We start from the raw sequence: 13,927 nt of genomic DNA on the forward strand, positions 1-13,927 counted from the left end.
AAAGGATGCTTCCATATAAACTTCAGCTTTCCTGGCCCAGTGGTTCTTGAGAAGAAGAGTTTTAAAGATTTGTCCTATTTATATCTCTATGTAAAAATTCCCCATTGTGGCCCCACCCTTCCCACGGGGGTCAGTATTTTTTTTAATTCAATATCTACACTACCCAAGGATGCTCCCACATAAGTTTCAGCTTCCCTGGCCCAGTGGTTTCTAAGAAGAAGATTTTTAAAGATTTGTTCTATATATTTCTATGTAAAACTTGGATTCCCTATTGTGGCCCGCCCTACCCCCAGGGGTCATGATTTTAACAATTTAATATCTACACTACCCAAGGGTGCTTCCACATAAGTTTCAGCTTTCCTGGCCCAGTGGTTCTTGAGAAGAAGATTTTTAAAGATTTGTTCTATATATTTCTATGTAAAACTTGGATTCCTTATTGTGGCCCCGCCCTACCCCCAGGGGTCATGATTTTTACAATTTAATATCTACACTACCCAAGGATGCTCCCACATAAGTTTCAGCTTCCCTGGCCCAGTGGTTTCTAAGAAGAAGATTTTTAAAGATTTGTTCTATTTATTTCTATGTAAAACTTGGATTCCCTATTGTGGCCCCGCCCTACCCCCATTGGTCATGATTTTTACAATTTAATATCTACACTACCCAAGGATGCTCCCACATAAGTTTCAGCTTCCCTGGCCCAGTGGTTTCTAAGAAGAAGATTTTTAAAGATTTGTTCTATATATTTCTATGTAAAACTTGAATTCCCTATTGTGGCCCCGCCCTACCCCCATTGGTCATGATTTTTACAATTTAATATCTACACTACCCAAGGATGCTCCCACATAAGTTTCAGCTTCCCTGGCCCAGTGGTTTCTAAGAAGAAGATTTTTAAAGATTTGTTCTATATATTTCTATGTAAAACTTGGATTCCCTATTGTGGCCCCGCCCTACCCCCAGGGGTCATGATTTTTACAATTTAATATCTACACTACCCAAGGATGCTCCCACATAAGTTTCAGCTTCCCTGGCCCAGTGGTTTCTAAGAAGAAGATTTTTAAAGATTTGTTCTATTTATTTCTATGTAAAACTTGGATTCCCTATTGTGGCCCCGCCCTACCCCAAGGGGTCATGATTTTTACAATTTAATATCTACACTACCCAAGGATGCTCCAACATAAGTTTCAGCTTTCCTGGCCCAGTGGTTCTTGAGAAGAAGATTTTTAAAGATTTGTTCTATATATTTCTATGTAAAACTTGGATTCCATATTGTGGCCCCGCCCTACCCCCAGGGGTAATGATTTTAACAATTTAATATCTTCACTACCCAAGGATGCTCCAACATAAGTTTCAGCTTTCCTGGCCCAGTGGTTCTTGAGAAGAAGATTTTTAAAGATTTGTTCTATATATTTCTATGTAAAATTTGGATTCCCTATTGTGGCCCCGCCCTACCCCCGGGGGTCATGATTTTAACAATTTAATATCTACACTACCCAAGGATGCTCCCACATAAGTTTCAGCTTTCCTGGCCCATGTTCTTGAGAAGAAGATTTTTTAGTGACCCCACCCTATTTTTGCTTTTTCTTGATTATCTCCCCTTGTAAGGGGACTTGGCCCTTCATTTTAACAATTTAAACTCCCCTTCACCTAAGGATGCTTTGTACCAAGTTTGGTTAAAATTGGCCCATTGGTTCTTGAGAAGAAGTCGAAAATGTGAAAAGTTTACAGACGGACGGAAAGGAAACGGACGGACGACGGAGAAATGTGATCAGAAAAGCTCACTTGAGCCTGTTAAAAAGCTAATAAAAACTTGACAAGGAAAAAATCTCAACAATGCTATTTCAGGGGTGTTCCAAACTTCTTCCAGTATCTTTATTATCTCTATTATAGTATACCACATCAAATATTGGGTTCGGGGGATCAACCCGCGTTTTAATGAATCTTTTTCATTAGTTGAACGCTTTATTCAGAAAAAATTAGCAAACCTTCCGCCCCCACCTTATGCTTATTTTAGTAACCATGAAATACTATTCACTAAAAGGTCCCGAAGGTGCTTCATTGTTCAATCAAGCTTTCGAGATTTTGCAGTGAAATGTTACACAACTCACTCTCTGTAGGCTTAAGAAGACCATTATTTATTTTGAGGTCAAAATTCCTGTCCGTTTTTTAAAACATTTTCGTTTCCGTGCGATATTCAAAGAAGCCTTTGAGATTTTGCAGTGAAATTTTATACCGCAACTCCCTATGACCTTGGAAAGACCCCTATTCATATTGAGCTCAAAAAGTCAGATGTCAAGGTCGTGAATTCATAAAGTTTGTGTGAGACTTTCATTTCAGGTGGATATCTCAAGCTTTTGAGTTTCTGCAATTAATTGTTTTTACCACAACTTCCTTTGCCCCTCTACTCTATCCCCCCGATCCTCCCAAGCTCTTCTTTTTTTCCTTTAGTGAGGACACAGATTTGATAAAAGTCTATAGTTTACCTTTTGTACAAAAACTTTAATTCTTTCCAGTTTACAAAGAGATCAGAATAAGTTATCAGTTACCTGTCAATGTTAATCAGTTACCTGTCAATGTTACACTACAGGTTGTTAGCATTTCTTTTTTTCATATCCAGTTTGAACTACTGGTGTATGCTCTGTCATTCTGTCATTACTTTATGACAATGAACACGTTTTATGATTAATTTTATTAACAGGATAATGTTCTAAATCGTTCAAACATCTTTAGTCTATTTCTTAGAAGACGTATTTCTACAGGCACAGCTTCAAACTGCTCTCCATCAATTGAATACCAGACCTTTTTCTCCTGAAAAGAGAAAATAAAAGCCACTGTAAAAATAAAACCTTGTTTGATTCCAAAATAAGGTCACTGTGATCTTTATTTGAGATGTGGCACACTTTTATCCCAAATTGTATCTATTGACAAAACTAGATGATCTTGAGTCACATGGTGCAAGATAAGACCCCTACACAATTGAGGTCAATGGATCACCTTCGGAATCCCAAAAGATTCATAAACTAACAACACTTGATAATTCGAAATCTCAAAATTCTGCAGAATGCTTATGTACCATGAAAGGTCTAGCAAAGACAGGTCTATAATGAAGTTCTAAAGATCAGCCATTTTTAATACTCCAAAGCATGAATGTACCAGGTATAACTGCAGACCTTATCTTCGGCAGGCAGACTTTCTTCTGATGAGGCATTCTACATGATGCTCACACTTTGAAATCACTGAATTATCTACTTACTGTATCCTCAGGCAGGTCTGGAACAAATTTGACTTTCTTCACCAGGGTATGACTGCTTTCTGGTGAGCTATACACACGGTTTGGCAATTTTTCTCTCCTAAACCTAAAATGAGCGGGAACTTTTTATAAATTTCAAAAATGTATTAAAAATCTTAATAATTAAATATGTTGCAATTTTTTTCTTTTATTTAAATGTAAAATACATTCTACATTCATAACTGAATCATTATTGATAAAGACTGATCATATGAAAATTACCCTTCACTTATAAAGTCTTTCCTATCAATTTGACTTGGGCCAATCTGTAAATCTAAGGCAACAATTTTCTGTAAAGGAAGAAAAACATACATAAATAACTAGATATACTGTCACTGAGCAACAGAAGCCCAATGGGCCTTGATTATCATCTGAATGTACTGCATGAATGTTTGCTAAAAATGATTTTTAGAACTATATTTAAAGGATATTATTCCTTTTTTCACTTTTGTATCTACTGTTATCATACAGGAAATGAAGTGTAATGAACATGTGCTCTGTGAAGCCCCATTAATTTCTAACTTAATTCACAAACATCTTTAATAAATTGTCTTAAACAATTTCTCAAGAGAAAAAAAGAATATTCCACATCTTAATACAGACCTGTTCCTGAGTTTGTACAATAGGAGCAGTGACAGATAACTCTACAGTGGTCAGGTCCCCCACAGAGACCTCCTCTACCCCTTCATCCCCTGCCTCCACCTCCTCAGTCATATCTATTTATCAAAAAAAAATATAAAAAATAGTATACAATTATTTAATGCCTGAGCAGTCAATAGACCAGAATATTTTTCCCGAAGTGCGGAAACAGCTCAGTGTGTTCTATTGCCAGAGGCCAACGACCAAAAAATTAATTTTGCTCAATGTATTTAACTTTTTAAAAATTGAAGAGAATTGCCATATTTTTATTATCATATTTTCGAATATTTGTAAAAAGAACAGTAACTCCTCACACTTGGGTGTTTTAACATTCAGAAAAAGCAAAGTTAGTATATATATTTTGTAAAAATTAACTTGGTGCCACATCGCTCACCTGAGAATGACAATTCTGTCCTTTACTAGATTTCCCCCTTGTAATACAAATTGTGACCCCACCCTACCCCACTAATCATAATTTAGACAATTTGAAATCTACACTACCCCAGGATGCTTCCATATAAGTTTCAGCTTTTCTAACCCAGTTGTTATTAAGAAGAAGATTTTCAAAGATTTTTCCTATATATTTCTATGTAAAACTTTGATTCCCCATTGTGGCCCTGCCCAATCCCCAGGTGTCATGATTTGAACAATACACTACCAGATGCTTCCACATAAGTTTCAGCTTTTCTGGCACAGTGGTTCTTGAGAAGAAGATTTTCAAAACAGCTATAGTGTGTATGTAAAACTTTATTCCCCATTGTGGCCCCGCCACCCCCGGGGGTCATGAAAAATTTAAAAATTTTGCTTCCACATAAGTTTAACTTTTTAAAAATTCAAAGATTTTTCCTATATATTTCTTGTAAAACGTTATTCCCCATTGTGGCCCCGCCCAATCCCCAGGGGTCATGATTTGAACAAAGAATCTACACTACCCCAGGATGTTTCCACATAAGTTTCAGCTTTTCTCACACTTGAGAAGAAGATTTTTTAATGACCCCACCCTATTTTTGTCAGAAAAAGTGAAGGAAGTTTCTTTAACAATTTAAATCACCCAAGGATGCTTTGTATATATATTTCTTGAGAAGAAGTCGAAAATGTGAAAAGTTTACAGCTCGGAAAAATAAATAGAAAAACTTGAGCCTTCGGCTTAGGTGAGCTAAAAATCATAGAAAAGCATTATGGAGTTAAAATCATTATTAAAGCATTCTCTTTTTTCATCATAGTATTGATTTTTGTCAGAGGGTTTCAATAATGTTGATCCATGATGTCACAACTGCATCAAAACAAAAATTAAGAGAATGTGATGACGGCACTAATTGTGTCCAGATAACTGTGTTTGAGAGGCAAATACTTTATAAATTGTTTGTGATTTATTAGAGAAAAGGTGCAATGATCAGGTCTACTGATGTTAAAGCCTTGTGTTTTTCTTTACTGAAGACAAGAAGCTGCATCCTTATTTAAGCCAGAATTTCCTCTGATATTCTTGACAACTTCAAAGAATGCAAATATAAGTAATAAACAACGATTATTCAATGAACATGTCATTATGAATAGCAATAGCTCTGCTGGCATATTTTCCATGATGCACTAGTGCACATCATGGAAAAAGCCAGCAGAGCAATTGCTATTCATAACGCCATTTTTACTGAATAACGCTGTTTATTTCTTAACTGTACAAAAATACAATGTATAAAGAATCTGCAATATTGGGGTTTTTTAATCACAGATAGGAAGGAAACTTACAGTGTGTTAAAGTCAGTTTACCTGAATTTACAGTGTTTTAAAACCAGTCTACTAGAATTAACAGTGTGTTGAAGCCTGTTTACCTGAATTTTGCTGCACAGGTTTATAGAACACATGTAGTATGTTCCACCAGCTGCGTTTGATTTCCGGTGCTGCCTTCTTGATGACAACATTGTGGAGTTTGGTATTCTCCTCTGTAGCTGGGAGGTAACTTAACTTTCCTGATATAACAGATGGCCACTGGGTGAGTGTGGACCTTATGTAGGTCCACTTAGACTTCAAGGGACCAAAATACCAGTATCTGTCCAATTAGAATTTTTCATATAATAAATAGATACACAGGATAAATTATCATATAACAAAAAATACCAATAAACTGTAAATGTATTATATTTAGCGTGTACGAAATTTGGCAGAAATTGATTTTTGAACATGTTTGCATAAATTTGATTTAGCGGATATCTTAATGTTCTTATTTAAGTGTATATTTGCAAAACATTTAGCTTGTACTTGAATTAGCAGAAGATTCTTTCCGCCAAAAGCGCTAAAAAGAATACACAGCCAAATGTAATACAATTATAGTCCACAATACAGTCTGATTCATTTAAATCGGTATTTTACTGCTGATTGAATGGGTATCATGTATTGTGAAGCTATACAAACTTGCTCTTTTTCTTTTCTGCCTGGCTGTATGGCCCTGCGGTGAGCCCCATCAAAGAGTAGGTGCTTCTTCCATCCTCACTCTGAAAATCAACAACCAATAAAATAGCATAGTTCTAATACTTGGTGTTTAACACAATCATAATGTTAACTTTTTTCAGCAACCAGTGTGTCTCGAATAGAAAAGAATATTCAAAGTTTATGGAAGTATTCAATTTCTGGTCAAGATAAGATAAAATAGTAATGAATTACTCTAATAATAAATACAAATAGAAAGAAGAGAAGCATTTACATGTCTGATTGATAAAATGATAGATCTTATACCATCAATCTACCAGTACATTGATAAATAAATTAATAAAATAGAGTTAAAAATTTGTTTTGCTCCAATTATTTATTTCACATAAATTACTTTTTAAAGGAAAGCTAATGATTACCATGTATTCAATAACATCTTTTTTCTGATAAAATCCATCTACAACAGCTAAGGTTGAATCCAAAATGAATCTACAAAAGCAATGAAGCAACATGAGTAACAAAACAGTGTGTAAGTGTAATATATTTGGCATGTACAATATTTGGCAGAAACTGATTTAAAATAAAGCTAGTGTAGATTAGATTAAGCCCTTTTGAATATGCTAAATATGAATACTAGTATTTATAAATGTAACAGAGGCAGGTTTGTGCCTCTGTATGGTGTTGAACTTAGGACCTCTGGCATACCAGTCCAACAAATAAAGGTGAAGGGTTAATCCACTACACCAAGTTAGAAGGATGGTGGTTGGTCTTACAACACCACACTATACAGCTGTAAAGAATGAGGTGTCCTCATCTCTTTTGGACTGGACTTAAAGATCTCAGCATTCAATTTCACCCACTGGGCAGAACAAAGGTCAAAACATGGATGCCAAATGAAGAGAAAAAGTTTTATCCTCTGCTTGGCTTGAAACCCAGGACCTCTGGTTCAGGACTGGCCTGGGATGCTAGAGGTCCATAGTTCAAATCACTTAGGCAAAGTCACTGTTACAGAGACAAGACATTTATGTTCTTGATTTAGCAGAGGCTGTTTTCCACCAAAGACACTAAGTAGAAATTACTTGCAATTGTATTGTTTATAGTAGTCTGCTCTATTAAATTTTAATTTGTAGAAGTTTCCTTTTCTTTGATGTACATGTAGTTTCAGTAAAATTATTTTTTAATACAGGATGAATGTATATAGAATATCAGTATCAAATCTATTCATCTACCAAGAGGCTATATAGCATATAGTGCCATTTTTCACACAGTATAGTGCAGCAGAGTATACAAGAATTTTATTATTAGAAGAGAAATTTTCTACCTGACTTGTTCTTTGTCTGATCCAAACAATAACTTGGCAAACAGGTTAGTCTTTCCAAGGGGTATAACTCCTATAGGAATCTTTTTGGCAAAATTCTGTATTCAAGAAGCACATATACATTTGTAGGTCTAAATATCAATTATTTTTCCTTTCTTATTTTATTAACTTAAAATTGTTTTCCTTTAAGATGTTAATTTTCTTTGCATTAATCCATATACAAATAAGCAATTTGATGTTTCAAATTCTTTTTCTGCACATTTTTTTAACAGAATTCATTTCTCATGCAGCATATGGAAAGATCCCTTAGAATATACAATATACTGATATCTTTGTTTCATTTCTACCACAGCCCTGTAGTTTCAATACTCTGATATTATTTACGTTTAAAGTTTTTTTAAGTACCTTGTCTTCCTTCTTCATGACACCAGTGATAGTCTAAATAAAAGTAGGAGAGAAGTATTCAGTTTCTATACAAAACAAAAAGTCTGTGAGCCAATGCTCACTAGTAATACCCCTGCTCTGATGTGAATATTCACTATCATGTTAATATGTACACAAGTTCAGTTACAGATAAATAAGAAGTTGACATCAGATTCATATAAAATTAAATCCAACCAAATGGCATGCCTCAGAGAAGATCGTGTTAAAATTTCAAGCATCTGCAATGAGTAGTTGCTTAGAAAACTGTGACCAAAATTTATTACAGACACACATACAGATGGACAGACAGACACACAAAGGTAAAACAGTATACCCCACTCTCCTTCAGAGTGGGGGGGGGGTATAATTACTTAAACAAATGTGAAAAACATTTTTATTTTTCTTATTTTTGAATGATATTTATAAATTCAAAATTAGTAAGCTTGAATTTTAAATTGAGAAACTAATCAAGGCATTATTCTGTTTGTTACTCGCCAACACTTTTTCACATCATTTTTTACTGAATTCCTGCAATTATCTCTAGACATCCATTTTGTAATTCAATTTCATTCATTTCCATTTGCCCTCCTTTTTTGTAAGGAAAGGAATTTTAGAGTCATTGCCTGTTGCCCAGTCAAGCAAGATTTCATTTGATTTTTCTTTAGATAGTAGGTTCCCCCACTGACCTCTAGGAGTGTCCCTCCCCCTCGTGTGGCCACTATCCTGTCTGTTCCCCCACTGCGTCCCTCTCCCTCCGGCAGCCACTATCCCGTCTGCCCCCTCCCCCCACTGACCTCCCCCCCCTCCCCCACTGACCTCTAAGAGGGTCCCTCCCCCTTCGGCGGCAACTCTCCTGTCTGTCCCCCTACTGACCTCTAGGAGTGTCCCTCCTCCTCCAGCGGCCACTATCCCGTCTGTTTCCTCCTTCTCTAGGACCTCCATGAATTTCTTCACTTGTCCCTCGTACTCTGTCTAAAATTTCATTTCACTAATTAGTAAAATTCGTATAGTACCTAATATATACTTTTGATTCATACAGGCACATCATTTTCTGGAATCTAACTGATATTTTGTGACTTTTTTTCTGACTCAAACAAATATAATGTAGAGCGGACCATCAAATATCTGGGTGCTTCCTCTTTTGAACAATTTGTCTTTGAAACAGAGTTTTTTAAAGATATACATATATTTAACTTTCCAAATCTATCTTACCAATAGTTATGAGACAAATGTTATTTCCCTTGGAATATTCTACCATTGTTTTCTTCAAATTAAAACTATGAGTCTATTCTTAGTACACAGAAATCAGCATGGGTAAAAACTCTCAGCTAACCTTAACAAGGTTGACCTCAATACCAGCAAGGTGAAGCAATGGTGCAGCATTCTTCTCAAAGAGTTTGGAAGCTTTCCTGCAAAGGTCAATGTTGGTCATAATTTCCTTTCAATAATGATACAGTAATGGAAGTGAAATATATTTATACGATGAACTTGCTGTAAACTTGATATTTTGCATAAACAAACACGTGAAATGCTTTTCACTAAGCATTAGTCACAATGTTTATTTGGAAAAGCACAGTGAGTTCAAATACGACATTACTAGTTTATCTAAAAAAAATTAACAATGATCATTTTTATAACATATTGTTGGTTGGGGTTTTTTTTAATAAAAAAAAAGACATCAACAAACCCAGAGGATGCTGCTGGATTCAAAAACACAGTTATCTTTCTTGGTCTCTCTCCAATGCTTATCTTAACATCTCCAAATTTCTGCAATAAATAACAAAAAAAAAAGTTTAGAGTTGGGCCATTTCATTGGGTCAGGATTCTATCTAGTATCTAACTTACTGGTATTCTGTTCAATTGTTTTGATTTACATAATATATTGCTATAAAATTTAATTATCAAGTTTAGCATGTTCTGAAAATATACCTTTGCTTCTTTACAGTATTCTCTTCTTAATAGGTCCTCCCTGAAGCAAAAAAAAAATCATGTTTATATCTTCAGAGCCACCATTATACTTTCTATTAGAGAGAATTTCTCTCTTGATAAACATGTATTTGTAGCTTACAATTGTATAGCACATTATTATTCATGTACAAAAATTCCTTCAATCAATATGCTACCAATGTAAAATTCACAAGTTATCAAATTAAAATCCCTTAAGAGTCTATATTTATGAAAAATGTTGAAAAAGGACTTATTTTAATAAGGCCAATATAAATGAGTATATGAAGTGCATTTTATATTCCAATGAGAGAAAAAAAAATAGGGTAGGTAGGTCAAAAGAACATTTTTACATTTTATTGGCTAGCACACTGCCATTTTTCCTTGGAAAATTGCCATCAAAACATTTGTGGCTCACTTTTGTCGTACAATTGTGGCAACGCACACTGAGAAAAAATTACGCACTTTGAAAAATTTTTTTAAAGTGCCTTAAAATTGGGACAAAATCAACGCACTTTGAAAAAATTTTCAAAGTGCGTTAAATTTGGGACACATTCAATGCACTTTGAAAAAATTTTTCAAAGTGCGTTAAGAGTGTACATCAACATTTTTACCATGTGGACATTTAACGCACTTTGAAAAAAAATATGTATAAAACAAATATCTTGACTTAGAGTTGAGTAATTGAGAGAATCTATTTGTAATAATTATATCTTTCGAAAAACATTTTAATTTATATGTATTGATTAACCCTTATCGAGAACAAGGAGAAGATGAGTATATAGAAGGTATCACAGCCCAACTCTTATTTACTTAGGTAGCAACTTGAAAGTAGAACACACCCCCACCCCAAGGTAAGCCCCAATTTTTAATTCCTATATTTTTTATGTCTTTTTAAAAAATTTGTGTGACCCCCCCCCCCCCCCCCGGTAGTGATGCCTATGCTACACCCAAATATATGTATTTTGATAACTGGTGAAACGCTGAAAACTTTCAATAAATTTTAGTTTACATTAAATGCATGTAAACTGGAAAAAGTAAGTAAAGTAAACATATAAGAGAGAAAAAATTTTCAGAGTATGGAAAAATCCAAATCGCTCACTTTCACATCCTGAAGTGACCTTATCACTGAAAAGTTATCCAAAAGGTTCAATTTATTTACAGTGTATCATACCTAAGATTTTCAAGAATATTGACCAAGCCATACACATTTTTTTTCAAAGTGCGTTAATATGGTCGATATCAACGCACTTTGAAAAGAAATTTTATTTTTTCAAAGTGCGTTGATTTGGTCCCAAATTTAAAGCACTTTGAAAATTTTTTTCAAAGTGCATAATTTTTCAAAGTGCAAAGTAACATACCATATTAAGGCTTTACATGCATGGCTATTTCAAAAATATTATATAAGAAAAACAAGAGATGTGCCAGATGTGATACATCCTATGATTCATATTAGATAATTTGCAGATAGAATGTTCTATCGTTAAAATGATAAATGTTCTACGGACCAGGTTTAATGATAGAATTTGTTCCATGTATTTACAATGTAGCAAAAATAAACATAGCCGATAATTCGTATTCTGTGCATTTACTATGAACATTCCATAGAATTCTGAATGTAAATATGGAGTGTAATTTTAAAGCAAGAAAAAACCTTGAAAAAATTCGTTGAATTTTCATCTTTATTAGGATTATAGCAAGCACAGCAAACTTCGCGAAGCAACGCTTGTCACTGCGAGCAATTAAAGCAACGCTTGGGCAAAGAGAAAATTCCATCTACTGCAAATTCATTCACAGGAATTTTTTGCGTCAGTTCTCTGGACCCACAATACAATGCATCACTTGTTAAAGCTTCGTTCTCGCGAGAATGGCAGCAATACCGGTAGTTTAACTAAAAGTTAGCATGCCCTGAGTTAATGGATAAATATTGAAGACAAATAGGACAAAACATTTTTCATTTACTTTCTGCACTGTTCGGGCTTCATTTTGCTAATGTAACTTTCATATTACATCATAGTCTAGACGCATCAAACGGCACTTGCGGTTTGATGAACCCAATCTATATTACAACAAAACAAATATCTGCGCTCTCCATAATGGTAATACTGTGAACATATTATAGGTTTATAAGCATATGCAACCTTAAAAATGTTTGTTACAATTAAATTTGGAAGTTATTATTGATGCAAATTCTTTTGTATTCTTCAAAATCGTTTTGGAGCGATTCTGCAGTTTTTTTGTTTTTTGCTTTTTTTTGCTATATTGCGAGTATATCATCTTCGCTAGCCAAGGGTTTCTGATAAGTTAGAATGATCTAATTGTGTCTCGTTACAAGCCCTCACCACAGTTAAAATACGTCACATATACTTGCAATGTAGCAAATCGGAGCGGATCTGCTCCGAAACGATTTTGAAGAATATAAAAGGATTTGCACAGGAAATAACTACCAAATTAATCAAAACAAACCTTTTTGAGATTGCTTATGCCTTTTATCCCAGAAAATAATCCATCTAAAGATGAAAATCCAATTAATTTTCAAACGTTTTTCTCTCGCTTCAAATTTACCTGCCATGTTTACGTTCGGAACTCTCTAGATTGTTCGTAGTAAATGCACTGAGTTTTAGTGAGTACGAGTTATCGCCCATGTTTCTTTTGCTACATTACGAATACATGGAACGAATTCTATCGTTAAACCGGGTCCGTAGAACAACATCATTTTAACGATAGAACATTCTATCTAGTTTCTGATATGCTACTCTCCTCACGAACCCTTGGCATACGGTGTTGATAGAAGTTGGGTTTTTTTTCTCGAGTTCTAATTGGGATTCAGTACACCCGGTCAACCAATCAACAATTGTTTTTTGTAAATGACGATATTTGCGTTCGGGATACTTCTTGACTTTTTAATCTCCGAAATGGAAAAACGCAAGTAAACAACGATCCGTAAATAACATGCAATTCTATGAATAGCTATGGTGTCATCCAATATCTTCTAACTATGTGATTAAGAATCTATATTGAAGCTTCAGATTTGTACTATAGATAATAAATAAACATAACTCAATTACTGCTTCTTAATTATTTTTGAAAAAACTTTGATTTAATTTTTTTTAACACGTTTTATTTCTGTCGATGACGCAATCTGTGTGTACCTGATAGATTCGAGATCAATTGACGGAAACAATCCCGTCTTTTTACTTCACCGTATGCCCAATCTGATTAAAATACAGATCTCTACATAGCGCAAAGCTTTGCGCTTTGTAGAAATCTGTATTTTAATCAGATTGCCGTATGCCAAGGGTTTATGAGGAGAGTAGCGTATCAGAAACCCTTGGCTAGCGAAGATGCGAGTATATGGGAGGTATTCTAACTGTGGTGAGCCGTGAGGGCTAGTCCCGAGACACAGATTATTCTAACTAGATAGTTTGGTGTACGTACTCGAATTTTCTGTTAACAAATTTAACCCCATATCCTGCTATAATGACAGCAAAGACGGACTTCTTCCAATTTTCCCTGATAGTCTGCAAAGCTTTTATTACTTTGGCCATTTTTGGAAGTCAACAACCATCTTTCACATGTTTATCAAAATTTTGTCAATGTTGATTATTTTTTACCCTTTCTCTTATGGTCTTTCGTACTTTGAAGCGTTTGACAGACTTGGACGATTAGCTGTGTAAAATTAGAATTGGAGAGATGCATCTTATGATATCCGGATTGAGAATTTTTTATTTTCTTATTTAATAAATAGTACATTTACTAAAAACTACTTCTAGTTTCTCAAATATCCAAAATAATTAGCATTTTCATAAGCAAGGGCGATGAGGGGGCCTATATACTTAAGTATATGTTAGTATATACAGGTCCCTGATTTTACCCACGATAATTCTTCAAAATTT

The 13,927-nt window shown here is 34.6% G+C and overlaps 1 protein-coding gene across 1 annotated transcript; it reads right to left on the reverse strand.

The window, feature by feature from the left end:
- Window positions 1-2,515: 2,515 nt before the first annotated feature.
- LOC134256133 (acylglycerol kinase, mitochondrial-like) lies at window positions 2,516-13,666 on the reverse strand. Its single transcript, XM_062738741.1, has 14 exons — window positions 13,470-13,666; window positions 10,017-10,056; window positions 9,775-9,854; window positions 9,421-9,496; window positions 8,961-9,059; window positions 8,070-8,102; window positions 7,668-7,762; window positions 6,766-6,835; window positions 6,332-6,411; window positions 5,752-5,969; window positions 3,890-4,002; window positions 3,509-3,576; window positions 3,251-3,353; window positions 2,516-2,805 (listed from the first exon to the last, which is right to left on the reverse strand). Exons 1-14 carry the CDS (start codon window positions 13,577-13,579, stop codon window positions 2,689-2,691), a joined length of 1,302 nt encoding a protein of 433 aa, XP_062594725.1. The 5' UTR covers window positions 13,580-13,666; the 3' UTR covers window positions 2,516-2,688.
- Between the last annotated feature and the right edge of the window lie 261 nt (window positions 13,667-13,927).

Source organism: Saccostrea cucullata, unplaced genomic scaffold (genome assembly GCF_032062105.1).
Source record: "Saccostrea cucullata isolate Sc308-1 unplaced genomic scaffold, CSIRO_AGI_Scuc_v1 ctg141, whole genome shotgun sequence".
Classification (NCBI taxonomy): domain Eukaryota; kingdom Metazoa; phylum Mollusca; class Bivalvia; order Ostreida; family Ostreidae; genus Saccostrea; species Saccostrea cuccullata.